Here is a 13,444-nt window from a genome sequence, read left to right as displayed (position 1 = left end):
AGTGCTTCTGAAACCCAATGGCTGTGTAACCCCTGTGCAATACACTACTAAGCTTCTCTGGGCACCAGGCAAGTCTTGACACTTATAAATTGCGCAAGTCTCTGACATGCATTGGTGGATGAAGTTCCCTTCACCAATGAAATCATAGGTCTGGACCAAAAAAAAAAGTGATATGTTATAGGAAAGATCAAAGAATCCTGAACCATATTAAAAAAAAATCACAAAACTTTAACTGACACTACAATACCCCAAACCAGAAAAAACCCCAAAACTTTAACTTTATGCTAATAAACAAGATAAGCAATCTGATATTTGACCCTAGTACCAAGGAAAATACATCCTAATTAAAGCTAGAAGGGTAATGCCTTCCTTAAGCAATATTAATGTTTACTCTTCAAGAAATTCAATAACATGCATTCCAGCAGGGAGATGAAGAGAAGGACATGTTTTATGAGGAAAATTATACATCTCATAGTTTAGGGTTAGAAATATTTTGGAGAGTTCCCACCATTTCCATTAGATTTATTTCAGGTTGGTCCACACACACGTTTTGTGCTTTTCCCCTTTCTTCAGATGTAACTATTGGTCATGGGAATTAGTGGTTTTATATTAGTCATTAGAATGACCAGGTCACCTTGCTATAGGCAGGAAAGACCATCACAAATGAGAGTTGAATGGAAAATATTTTCTCTCTATAAAGAGGACAAGTTGATAAGAATTAGCACATGGTATGTCTAAGATATGTAATAATTTTCAAAATCTGGAAACTGAAACTAGATAGGAAATAGCTAAGAAAGGTTGTTTTTTTTCTATCTGCTTCTTTATTTCTGTGAAATCTCCAGACTGTAGACACATTATGTCAGAAGAATCACAGGCCGCTCATTTGCTAGGAAGATGTTGAGTGGATGGTGTAGAGTAGAGTTGTCAAATTCATCTGACTCACAGGCTGCTTGTGGCCCAGAGGACTGCCCAAACCAGATTAAAACATAATTGAGAAATATTTAACAAAATAAATAAAATACAATAAAACATAGATCATATTATATTTTAGTGCTTAGCCAATATGCAGTCCATGGGGATTTTTATGTATGGTTTTGTGGCCCCCCCCATGTCTATCTGAGTCTGACATCACTGGTGTAGAGTGTAGTGTGGCCATGCTGGAGATTTTCTATGACTGGGATTGGGATATGAGGTTTATGCTGTCAACTATGAGGTGTGAGGGCTGTGCCTGACAACAGCTAAGCCTTGCTCTACTTCTCTGAGCTTAGCAAATGTTCTAGCAGTGGAGCCACGCTCAGAGAGTTAGAGCCTTAGCTCCTGTGTGAACAGCTGAAAAGTGGAGGTGTTGAGAAAAATGGTAGCTTGGATCCTGGAGGATGGCTTTGGTCGTTTTCTGGGCTGGCCACTTACTACTACCTTCAGTTTTCTGCTACTGGAAAGTTGCTTCCAATTATGGGGATGGGAATACCCTCAAATTGTCTCACCCATCACTCAACACCCAAAGTCTAGGAGTCTATGAAAAAAGCGTAAATGTGAGAAGGGGGAATAATCATTTGTGGAAAGGAGACAGGCAGTAAGTATGTGTATGTGTGTGTGTGCGTGTGTGTGTGTGCGCGCGTGTGCGCGCGCGCGCGTGTGTGTGTGTGTGTCCATGTGTCTGTGTGTACGAACTTTAGGTAAGTTTGGTAGAAAAGTCAGAGCTCCCCTCCCCCAATTTCTATTTTTAAGCTATAGCATGCATAATTTTTTATCACAATGGAATGTCTTTGTACTGCTTTAGAAAATTTATCTTGCATTTCTTCATATTTACTGGTAAATTTCCAAAACCAGCATGTGAAAGGGGGGAAAAAGCATCCCTAAAGGAAAATTATAATTACTCACTCATATGGAATCTTCTTAAAGACCAAGTGGTCCAGTAAAGTCAGCTGTTCAGCTATTTCCAAAGCAGAGTGGTTTTCAAAGGGTTCTGCTTTCACTCCTTCAGCCTAAATGAAAGGGTCAACAGTTGGTTTAATGCAATGACACATAAAGCATTTTGACATATAAGGCATATTGTGTTCTGTTCTGGATGCCGCTTTTTACAAAAACAAAACAAAACATTTATTGATAGCTGGAGAGCATCTTGAGGAAGGCAGTCAGGATGGGTAAGGACCTGAAGTTCACACCATATGAAGAGCTGGCTGAAAGAACTGAGGATATTCAGCCTGAAGAACAGAAGACTTATGGGAAAAATGGTAACTGTGCTTAAGTATTTGAAGGACTCACACAGAGAAGGGGGGTTTAATTTGTTCTGCCTGCCTCCAGAGGACAGAACTAAGAGCGATAAATGGAGGTAGTAAAAAGGGCAAATTTGGGCTTTACATCAGGAAAATCTTCCTAATAATTGGAGTTGCTCAAAAGCAGAAGAGGATGCCTCTGGAGGTAGTGAGTTCCCTTCCATGGGCAGGTATACTATAATCTGACGGAGTCTGGATGGCTTCTTGAAGGGTGTATTTTAGAAGGGATTCTTATTCTGGTTGGACTAGATGGTCTGAGGTCCCCTCCAATTCTGAAATTCTATGAATATTATAGAGAAGGCAACGAGGGATGAATGTTGCATACAGTGCTGGACTTGGAGTCAGGCAGACCTTGGTTCAAGTCTAACCTCAGACACTTACTAGCTGTGGGACTTTGTGCAAGTCAGCTTTCTGTACCTCAGTTTTCTTGTCTGTAAAATGGGAATAAATATTAGTACCTGCCTCACAGGGTTGTTGTGAAGATCTAATGAGACAACTCACGTAAAGTGCTTGGCAAACCTTAAAGTGCTGTATAAATTATATATAAACAAATAGCTATTAGCTATCATTACTATCTTGGGTTCAGCAGCAGCCATCTTTCCAACCTTAACTTTTTGTTTTGTGAGTGAGGACATACGTCAGGTGGAATCACAGGATTTCAGGTACACCGCTTTTCCATGGTGGGTGAATGGAGAAAGGACTTGGGTGGCTAGGTTTCCCTAATTTGCCCAGGCTAGAAGTTAGGGGGCTATTCTTGGGTGTGAGACCACTACTGATAGGCATGAGAGCTTTGATCTGATGTTTCTGCCCTGGGCTGTGTCACCTCTCCTCAGGCAAGCTGGGGATCCCCCATTCCTGAAGGCTCGTCACATTGGTGCTAAACTTAGTGTGGACATCTGAGCAACTCAGCCCACTGAAGCTCAGAACTCCTAAACTCAAGAGATCCATTAGCCTCATTTCCTAGTTGCTGGGATTCCAGACATGCGCCACCATGTCTGACTACTGGAATTCATAACAGGAATTGTATTTTGTGCATTTGTGCTTCCCAGAAGTGGGAATCATAGGAGTGATTTGATTACAAATCTTGTGTGGGGAAAGTGCATTTAAAAAAAATAGAGGACAATAATATGTCTAACTTTGTACAATGGATCACTTTGTAAATTGATAAAATGAGATAAGGTCTGTAAAATTTTGTTAGTTCCTTCAAAATAATGCTATGGAATATATGGTTTTTATCATTTTGATTGCATATGTATATGTAAATGCATATATACAGGGTGTTCCTAAAGTCTGGACACATAGGAAAAATGCATATTTTCAAGAAATGAAATGAATGAAATTTTCAACAACATATTTAATTGAAACATTAACAAATAACATCTTCAATATGATTTCCATAATTTGTGATGCAAAGGTTGATATGCTTTGCAAGATTCATGTAAACTTGATGCAATAATTCCACATTGTCTATGTGTCCAGACTTTAGGGACACCATGTATAGTCATTATATATGTGTGTGTGTGTACATATGTGTATATATATATATATATATATATTTATATCTCAACAACAACAACAAACAAAAGCTAACATTTTGATAATACCTACTACGTGCTAGGCACTGTGCTAAGTGCTTCACAGATATTGCATTTGATCCTTGTAACAACCTTGGGAGGCAGGTGTGATTATTATCCCCATTTTACAGATAAGAAGACTAAAGTAAAAAGAGGTTAAATGACTTGCCCAGGGTCACACAGCCAGTAAATGTGAGAGGTCACATTTGAACTCGGGTCTTCCTGGCTCCAGGCCCAGAGCTCTATCCAATACTCATCTAGGTGCCCCTCGGGGCCATCCACATGCATCATGAGATTTGGGCTATAGACAATCTTCCTCTACACAGTCTTTCCAGAGTAGATGGCTAGGCCAAACTCCTTTGAGTGGTTACATACAAGATATCTTCTAGGAGGCTCTTCAAGGTTCTGAGTCTTGCTACAATCAGAAAAATGCCATCTGTAATCAGGAACATTTACAGGGAACCTTCTTTGGCCTGGACTCTGTGTTGGATTAGTCAATGTGATGAATGAGATCCAGCACAGAGCCTGCAATAAAATCAATGTAAAATTTTAAAATATCTCTTCCATAAGAAAGTAAGTTTGTTTTAGTCACTTCCTTTCAGATGTCTAAATAACACAGAAATAGCTTTGGGAATGAGAACTATTTAACCTGTGATTGCAAATTGAGTTGTTACTAACTAAATTATCTAAAATTATTTGCGTAATGAAGAGTCCAAGAACTTCATTGTATTCTTAAGCATTCCCTCTCAACTATACCACCACCCAGATGTATCAGCAAAATAGTTTGGGCAGCGGAAATAGCAACAAATTAGAACTGGAAGAGCCCTTGGACATTACCAAGTTCAACTCCATTATTTTACAGATGAGAAAATTAGGACTCAGAATGATGCAATGACTTAATAGGGAGTTCATGGCCGAGCCAGGACTAGAACCTGTCTTCTGACTTCCCAGTCTAATGCTCATTACTCTCCCACACAATGTTTGTGAAGGAGAGTATTGTTCAGATCCACTGCCCTTTTCCCTGCTTGGGGACAAAAGCTTGTTTGTCCATAAACTGAGTACCTCTCATACTTTGGTGCTTTCCTCACAGTATCCAGTGTTTGGTTTGCTTTAGGACACAGGTATTGCTGGTAATTTTATTTTGTACTCATTCCTTTAATGTCCATGGTATACACATCATACCTATATTTATTAAAAATAAAAAATGTAGTCAAGCTGTTTTTGATCTAGGTGACAGCAGATCACTAGTGCAATTGTGCTTGTTTCTGCTAAAAAGTTTGCTGTCATCGGGTAGTGAGAGAAATTATTATGTAGCTACTATACTAACAATCAATTATTAAATTGGAGTGAAGTTTTTATTTCCTCTATTTCCTCATTCACGGACCAACCCCTGTAGGTCAGTCAGACAGTCTCTGAAGGACATGGCTGATAGAGGAGATTGCCCTAATACATGCTCCTGGATCTTGGGTAGGACCCCACCCAACTAGGAAACCTTATTTCTGTTGAGAGTGTAAACAGAATCTAAGCTAGGTGAATTTCCCTTAGGAAATAAGCCCATGTCATTGCACCCCTCCATTGGAGTTTAGGGTGACCCAGCTCATGAAGGAGAAAATCAACCAGAGTGGTCTGGGTGGAGATGGATTTCCTGTCCAGATTGCTAGAGGTGACTGAGTCTCATGATGAAGCCACATTCTCAGCAGGAGGAGCTGAAGACTTTTAGCCCACCATCTCATTTAAATGTCCACCAACCAGGGTTGATTTCTCCTGTCAGGGGCATTCCCTTTCAAAAAATATTTAAGTCATTCAGTGTCTCCATTATGTGTCTTTGGTCACTGAGAGAAACTGCTAACCATCAATTTATTGATTATTAGCTAGTTTAATTAATAAATTGATTATTAATTATCCAGAAACCCTATCTCTTGGGTTTTTCATTCATCACAGTTGACACAGGTATAGACAAGGTTATAGACAAGCATTCCCCTCCCTGCTCCCCACTCCTCCCTCTACCACACTCCAGACTCGTGGTTTTCAGAGGTTGGGACTTGAACTGAAGTAAGACTATAAGGCCAGTTCTCTATCCACTCACAGTAGATACTGCCTTTCATATTTATTGTATAGATAAATAATAATAATCACAGAAATGGACAGCGAGTTCCCTAACATGGGAATACTGGTTACAAAAAGGTGCTGTGTCCAGGTGCATTGGTAACTAAGGTGAGGCCAATGAAGGGAGGTCTGATTATATCTTCGCTCCCAAGTAGGCTCCAAACCCCTAGCTACTAGGTGCTAAGCTGATGTGGGCATGAAGCCCCCAGGGTCCTAAGGGGAGTTGCTAAGACCAGATTCAATAGTAAGAGCTTAAGTTCCGGTTGTTCAGATGACATGTGATGACGGCCAAAGAGTGCCTAAAAAGGGAAGACAGAGCTATTTGCTTAGGGCTCTCACTCTTGGCAGTGTGCTGATGTGGAGACTCCGGGCAGCTGTAGTTAAGAGCCCTCCAGCTTGTAAACCTAGATGTTCAGACTTTGTTAAACTCTGGTAACTATGCACTGAAATTTGAATCAGACAAGGTCTGTCTGTTGATGTTTGTAATTTGTTTATTTGCTCTGAAGTTCAGGGTGCTGGCTTTTTCCCCTGAACTAAGTGAATGATATTTGTGTGCTGGATTAAAGTAAGATTGTTAACTCCTTAATGTTGTTTTCCTTAGTAAAGCAGATCAAAAGAACTTGGGCTTGCAACATTCTTGTTGTCGGGCTTGTGTTGGTTTTTTTACCCCCACAGCGGCTGCTAGCCGGATTATTGCAACACCAGGATATATGATATCATATTCTGCAAAGGCCAGTTAGTAGTAGTGTTGGAGTTAGACTTCCATTTCTTGTACTTAACAATCCTTGAGTGCCTCAAATGCACATATAAGGCCGTTGTGAGGATGACTGCTATTGACTATGATTATTGTTTAGTTCTGTCCAACTTTTCTGAAATTAGTTAGTAATGGGATGACTGATGATTGGGTGTAGGGTGCAGGGAATAACAATTCAAAAGTCAAGTCCAGATTATTGGAAGCCTCTTTTGTCATTACTCAAGCTGCATCTCTGGCTCAACCCTAGAGCTACTGAAGAAGAAACAGCTCATTGTATTTCCCACATACTACATTACTAAAACCCACCTCCTTAGACAGGTGGCCTGGGAAACTATCAAAAGACAAAATTGAAGTAGAAGTAATAACCCTATTTAAAGCAAAAGAATATTTAAGATTGAGGCGGAAGAAGCCATAAAATAGGAGAGAGTTGTAGGCCCTTAGGCTTCATAGGGTCTTCTGTCCCAAATCATCTGGAGTAGGTCACTGGGTGGGGAAGAAGGGAGGAGGGAAAGCAGAGATGCAAAGCAAATACTCTGTTTAGTCATAAAAACTGTGCTGTAGGTTGACTATCTTGTCCTCTGCTTTTAGGGCCCTTAGATGGGAGCAAGAGTATGAAGAGGGGACCCCCAATCTCCAAATAGGGGAAACCTTATTTGTGGGTGTTCTGATGAAAGGAGGTGAGCTTTAAAAAGAGGCAAGAACCTTCTCTTCCTTAATTAGGAAAAATTTATGCTAATTATATTGCATTACAATGGTAATTCCCAAGGCATTTATGATAGTCATAAAGAAAGATGATTTTAAGTCTCAGTGAGAGTTAATTTCTGAAAACTGGTGAGGAAAAACAGAATTTAAGAGGTAATCTCAAAATTAGAGCCTATTCAAACGGATTGTTTATGGACTAAAATTATAGAACGTTTTATGTTACTTTCTTGAGTGAACACTCAAGTTTAGTGACCATTGAAGCATCAAGGAGGAGGAAGCATGACCTCTGGCAAACATTCTGTTCTAGAAAATCAAGAGGACCAAGAAGCTTTTTAAAACTTAAGGGGTAACACATTCAGGGTAAGTCTTCTGCTATAAGAGTAAGGGTGCTTGGCTGCAAAATCAAGAGTGATTTCATCTCAGAGTTGAATAGGATAACGTAAAACAGTCTCATATTAAATTCTCATGTAGGAATGTCCAAAAATTGGCCTTTTGGCTATGAGTGGGGGGAACTTTGCACCTCTTCCTAAGCCCAGGCAGAACAGAATGTTTTGATTTTCTCAGCCCTGACCCTGGATATATAGAAGTTTCCTTGCTGCAGTAAGAAGAATTATTGGGCATGGCAAGTCCCAGGGAGTAGGAAGGTCACTAGGTTGCTTAAGGAGGGGGAAAAACTAGACTCAAGTAGGGAAAATAGAGCTGGGTAAAGGCATTTTTACCAATTAGCATTGGGATTGAGTCATGAGTGGTTGTTATACTTCTACCTCGGGTGAGATGGGGAGCCCTGACCTCAAAAAAAGGAAAAAAAGAATTAGGCAAAACAGATTGGGAACCTAAAAATTATAATCTTGGGTGAATTAAAGCAAATATGGTTATGTATCTGGTTTGTGTTAAAATAGCCCATCTAGTGCAATCCAATATGGTTTAGCATCTTAGGGAAACTGTTTAGCACAACACCCTGAAACGTGTACCACTGAGATTGTTCACTTTTTGGCAAAAGAGAGATGAGTAGGGGAAAGATGGAGTTGGCTAGATCCAGCTCTAGCATGGCAAACTATGTATCATTATGGTAACTAGCTTTAACAGACTAGAGATAATAATTTTGCCATCTTGGAAAACGGGGTTCAATTGGGTCCACCTCTTCATGTCCCCTACTGATTTATTTATGTGTTCTATGTGTAAGTTCTATTTCTAGGAAAAGGACAGCCAGGTGGTGCAGTGGAAAGCGCACTGGGCCTGGAGTCAGAAAGACTCATCTTCCTGAGTTCAAATGTGGCCTCAGATACTTACTAGCTGTGTGACCCTGGACAAGTCACTTAACCTTGTTTGCCTCAGTTTCCTCATCTGTAAAATGACCTGGAGAAGGAAATGACAAACCACTCCAGTATCTTTGCCAAGAAGACCCCAAATGGGGACATGAAGAGTTGGACATGACTGAACTAGGCTAGACGGTTGCCTAATGATATAATCTGAGGCAGAAGCAGATCATAGACTATAGGCAGAAAACAGTTAAAGAATTTTCTCAAAATAATCTCTCCTACTGAGACCTAAAATCCTATCATTAATAATACATTCCTTTGGGTTAAGCATTACCACCTCCCTATTCCAGTTCTCAGGAATAATTACAGGATTTATCAGATTTCCTCTCTTCCTGACAGGCCAGACTGGAACAACATGAGAGCACTGGTCTTCCCAGTAGGAAAGGGTTGCTGAAAGGGGAGGAAGGGAAGGAGAAAGGGGAGGTGGTGATGATAGGTTTTTGGAGGATAAATTTCCTTATTTTGTAATCCTGCCTAAGCCTGGATCTGTCTGCTAACACTGAGGTCCAACTCCAAAATTATTTTGGGCAACTTGGGGTGGGCAAATGAAGAAATAGGTGAAGGTGAAGAGAAACTTCTGAGCAGTATCAATTTATCATGAAAACAGGATTTACCATCTGTACAATCTCCTCCAGTGTGATCTGGTTGTCTCCTGGGTCTTCCTGTGTCAAAGTCCTAGGGTATGAAAAGGTAAAATTAAACCAGATGATTATGAGGTACTGTTAGAAAAGGTATCTGCTTCTAATCAATCAATTGAACAAACAACAAATATTTATTAAGCACCTAAGGGTGGGCTCAGCATTGTGCTAGGTACAAAAGAAGTCTAAAATGTGACTTCTGTCCACAGTTTGTAATCTTCACAAGCAGAATAAAAAACACATGGAAAACAATTAGTGAAGTAATATAGTCTTTAATAAAGCACTAAATTATGCTATAAAGATGGCGCAAGTGAATTAGAGAAAGGAAATGTCTATGATTGCTGGAATTTTCATGGAAGAAGTGGATATTAAAGGATGCCTAGGATTGGGATAGGCAGAGAAGAAATGGGAGAATATTTCAGAAAGAGGGAAAAACACTATTAAAGGCAAATAAAGGACTAGATTGTGTGTGTGTATGTGTGTGTGTGTGTGTGCGTGTGTGTAAAAGGGGGATAAGGTTGGACAGACAATAATCACATCAAATTAGGGAGACACCTGAAAGTTAGGTAGAAAACTTGGAACTTCATACAGCAGGCAAAAGGGAGTCAATGGGTGCTTTTGAGCCAGGTAGTGACATGATTAAAACGGTGTTTTAGAAAGTCTAGCCAGGTAGCAATGTGCAACATACATGCATTGGAGGAGAGAAGAGGGAGACTGGAGGTAAGGAAAGTGGCTAGTAGCACAGTAATTCAGGTATAAGGTGATGAAAGTTTGGACTAGGATGGTGATAGTGGAAATGAAGAGGCAGAGAAACATCTAAAAGGCGATGAGAGAGAAGGGAAGGGGGAAAGGGATAAATATTTAAGTGCCTGCTATGTGCCAGGCACCATTGTAAGCACTTTACACATTATTTTATTTGATCTTTAAAACAACCCTGAGAAGTAGGTGCTATTATTATCCTCATTTTACAAATGAGGAAACTGAGGTATGTAAAGGTTAAATGACTTGCTCAGGGTCACACAGCTAGTAATTATCTGAAACTGGTTTTTATCTCAAGGTTTCCTGTCTATAGGCCCAGCACTCTATCCACTGTGCCCCTTAGTACAGTGGTAAATGATTGGCTGGGGCTATGAAGGTTTCTAGCTTTGAAGAATCATGTGGCTATTGATGGAAATGGAGAACTTGGGAATGGAACTAGAGGGGGAGGGGTAGTGATGAATCAGGTTTCAAATACATTAAATTTGAGATGATTGAACAAGTAGAAATATGCTATAAGCAGTTAGTTGGGAATATATTAGTTGAATATTTACTGTTGGAGATATAGGTTTAGGAATTATCAGCATGGAGGAGGTAGTTGGAACCATGAAAGAAGCAAGTATGCTAATAATAATAGTAGGTCATATCTGTATAGTGCCTTAGTTGTTGAGGTACTTACCTCACAAGTGAGTATCAAGTAAGATAAGAACGGAGAGCTAAAGATTAAACTTATGGTTAAACTCATTGTCAGGGATAGAAAGGAGGAAGGGTTAGAGTTGGACCAGCAAGAGACAAGATGGGTCAGAGAAGCAGGGGGACAACCAGAATGGTTTGGTGTAATGGAAGCCAAGGGTGTTTAAAGGTTTAAGAAGAAGGAGGCATTTAATATTATAAAATGCTGTGGAGAAGTCCTGGAGAATGAGCTCTGAAAAATGACTATTGGAGTTGGAGATTAGAAGACTATTAGTGACTTTGGAGAGAATAGTTTCGGTAGAGTGTTGGAGGCAGATGCCAGATAGAAGAGAATAAGGGGTAAGGAAATGAAATCTGTTGACAGAGTTTAAGTTAAGTGGAAGTGAAAGGAAGTAATAGTAGTAAAATAGCCCTTGCATCCTCTTTTCTTCTTCTCCTCTCCTCCCTTCCCCTTTCCTTCCTTTCTTCCTTCCCTCCTTCCTTCCTTCCCTCCTTCCTTCCTTCCCTCCTTCCTTCCTTCCCTCCTTCCTTCCCTCCTTCCTTCCTTCCTTCCTTCCTTCCTTCCTTCCTTCCTTCCTTCCTTCCTTCCTTCCTTCCTTCCTTCCTTCCTTCCTTCCCTCCTTCCCTCCTTCCTTCCTTCCCTCCTTCCCTCCTTCCTTCCTTCCCTCCTTCCCTCCTTCCTTCCTTCCCTCCTTCCTTTACTCCTTCCTTCCTTCCCTCCTTCCTGTACTCCTTCCTTCCTTCCCTCCTTCCTTTCCTCCTTCCTTCCTTCCCTCCTTCTTTCCTTCCCTCCTTCCTTCCTTCCTTCCCTCCCTCCTTCCCTCCCTCCTTCCTTCCTTCCTTCCTTCCTTCCTTCCTTCCTTCCTTCCTTCCTTCCTTCCTTCCTTCCTTCCTTCCTTCCTTCCTTCCTCCCTTCCTCTCTCTATCTCTCTCGACATTTATGCCTTCTAACCTAATGAATACTGAGGAAATGGAACTATTTCTCTAGCATCCTGTTTACAATTTGAGCCACGGTGGATTCTTTGGTAGGTTAAGAATTGTTAATTGGAGTGATGTAGATGGGTTTTGTACAGGGAGGCAAGGCCGCATGAACTGCTACTATGTGGAACTGATTCAAGGTTGAGTACAGGAGAAAAAAAAGGTTAATGTTTCTATTCTAACTTTAGGAAGAGAAAATGAGCACTCCACTAACATGGTTAGTTATGACTTTACTGTTATCTCTTAAAGGTCTGCTCTGACCAGTAGCTTCCAGAAAGGTCTTCCTTTAACTGATTTTCTTTCATTGCAATTTTGAAATTTGTACTTGTGACAGTTTAAGTAATCCTTTGAATTTCCTTTGATTGTAATTATAAAGACACCTGGCCAATGACAAAATTAGACTGATATTGCCTTGTAAGTCACTGGGATATTGGCTTAAAGGACTCCATTTAAACAAATATTTCTTTGTAGAGAAAATCTCCCTCCATTTAAAGGAACAATTGTAGTTGCCTAAAAGTAGAATAGACTGACTTAGGAGGTTCACTAGAGGGCTGAAGGCAAAGGATTGATGACTGCTTGTTGGGCACTTCATAGAAAGATTCTTGTCCAGATGTGGTTGGACTAGACAGCCTCTGAAGTCCTTTCCAACCTTGAGATTCTGTGATTATGGGAGAGAACTGATACATGTAAAGGAATAAAGAAGGGGCATGGTAACCCTTTCAGGGTAGGGACACAGAATATATTCTCTCACATAGATATGAAGGTGCTAATGGATGGCTACTCACCCAAGTGGAATTCAGATTCTCCAAGGTACCCCTCCCACCAACTTCAATCCAGTTTCAATTTCAATCCAATTTCAATCCATTTCCACACTAGCAGCGACATGTGTAACAACCACAAAAACATTTTCAGTTCCAGAAAAGCACCCTTCGCCTGTTTCACCCAAAACAGGAGTCCAGAATCTTGAACATAAAAGTGCTCTGGGACCTGCTAAAGTGGGTTCATAAATATTACCTGATAATATTGGCAGCTGCTTTTCTTTCTTGGGTCAAAAGTTCGGGGTCATGAATGACTTCTTCCAGAAAACTAATAACCTTAAATTTTAGTTCATCGTTGGTTTCAAAATCCTGCCAAGAATATTTAGAGTGAAAAATTTAAAACTATTTTAAAAAATGACCTGAATTGACATAAAAAATTATAACATGAAGGAAAGATGGTAATGTTGTCTAGTGGTTTTGGCATAGGACAGAAAACAAACACCCCTGGCCTCTTTTTGTAGATCCGTCACTGATGCTAGCGGATTAATGGTGAATAACACATAGATATCATCTTCCTATTCCATGTAAGAGGTGCACAGTATAAATGAATTATTAATTACTTAGAGATCTTTGGGTGAAAGGTGTTTCAGAAATACCAAATAATTATTGCTTTGTACAACACTTTCCTTCTAGCTCTACCCTCTGGGGCTCTGACAAGGAGAAAACTCTCTCTTTAACACTGCTGCAGGTGTGGGGATAGTAGAAACATGGCTTGGCCTTACTATTTTCTATAATTTTAATTGCTTATTTTTCTTAATTATTCTCCTTTTTCATAAACAATAATGGAAACATCAAATTCTCATCTTCCTTTCATAGATTGTTTGATGTAG

At 40.1% G+C, this 13,444-nt stretch overlaps 1 protein-coding gene across 1 annotated transcript in view; it reads right to left on the bottom strand.

Annotated features, from left to right (window-relative positions):
* RASGRF1 (Ras protein specific guanine nucleotide releasing factor 1) overlaps positions 1-13,444 on the bottom strand; it is a 215,955-nt gene that overhangs the window by 25,197 nt on the left and 177,314 nt on the right. The window contains exons 19-21 of the mRNA XM_036737004.1: positions 12,811-12,923; positions 9,346-9,406; positions 1,882-1,985 (exon numbers count right to left, since the gene is read on the bottom strand). Coding sequence (XP_036592899.1) covers positions 1,882-1,985; positions 9,346-9,406; positions 12,811-12,923 — 278 coding nt within the window. The remainder of the gene's footprint in view (positions 1-1,881; positions 1,986-9,345; positions 9,407-12,810; positions 12,924-13,444) is intronic.

The sequence above is a fragment of the Trichosurus vulpecula genome, chromosome 8, assembly GCF_011100635.1.
Source record: "Trichosurus vulpecula isolate mTriVul1 chromosome 8, mTriVul1.pri, whole genome shotgun sequence".
In the NCBI taxonomy this organism is placed as follows: Eukaryota; Metazoa; Chordata; class Mammalia; order Diprotodontia; family Phalangeridae; genus Trichosurus; species Trichosurus vulpecula.
The sequence above is the reverse complement of the archived record's forward strand: the minus strand, read 5'-3'. Positions and strand labels throughout refer to the sequence as shown.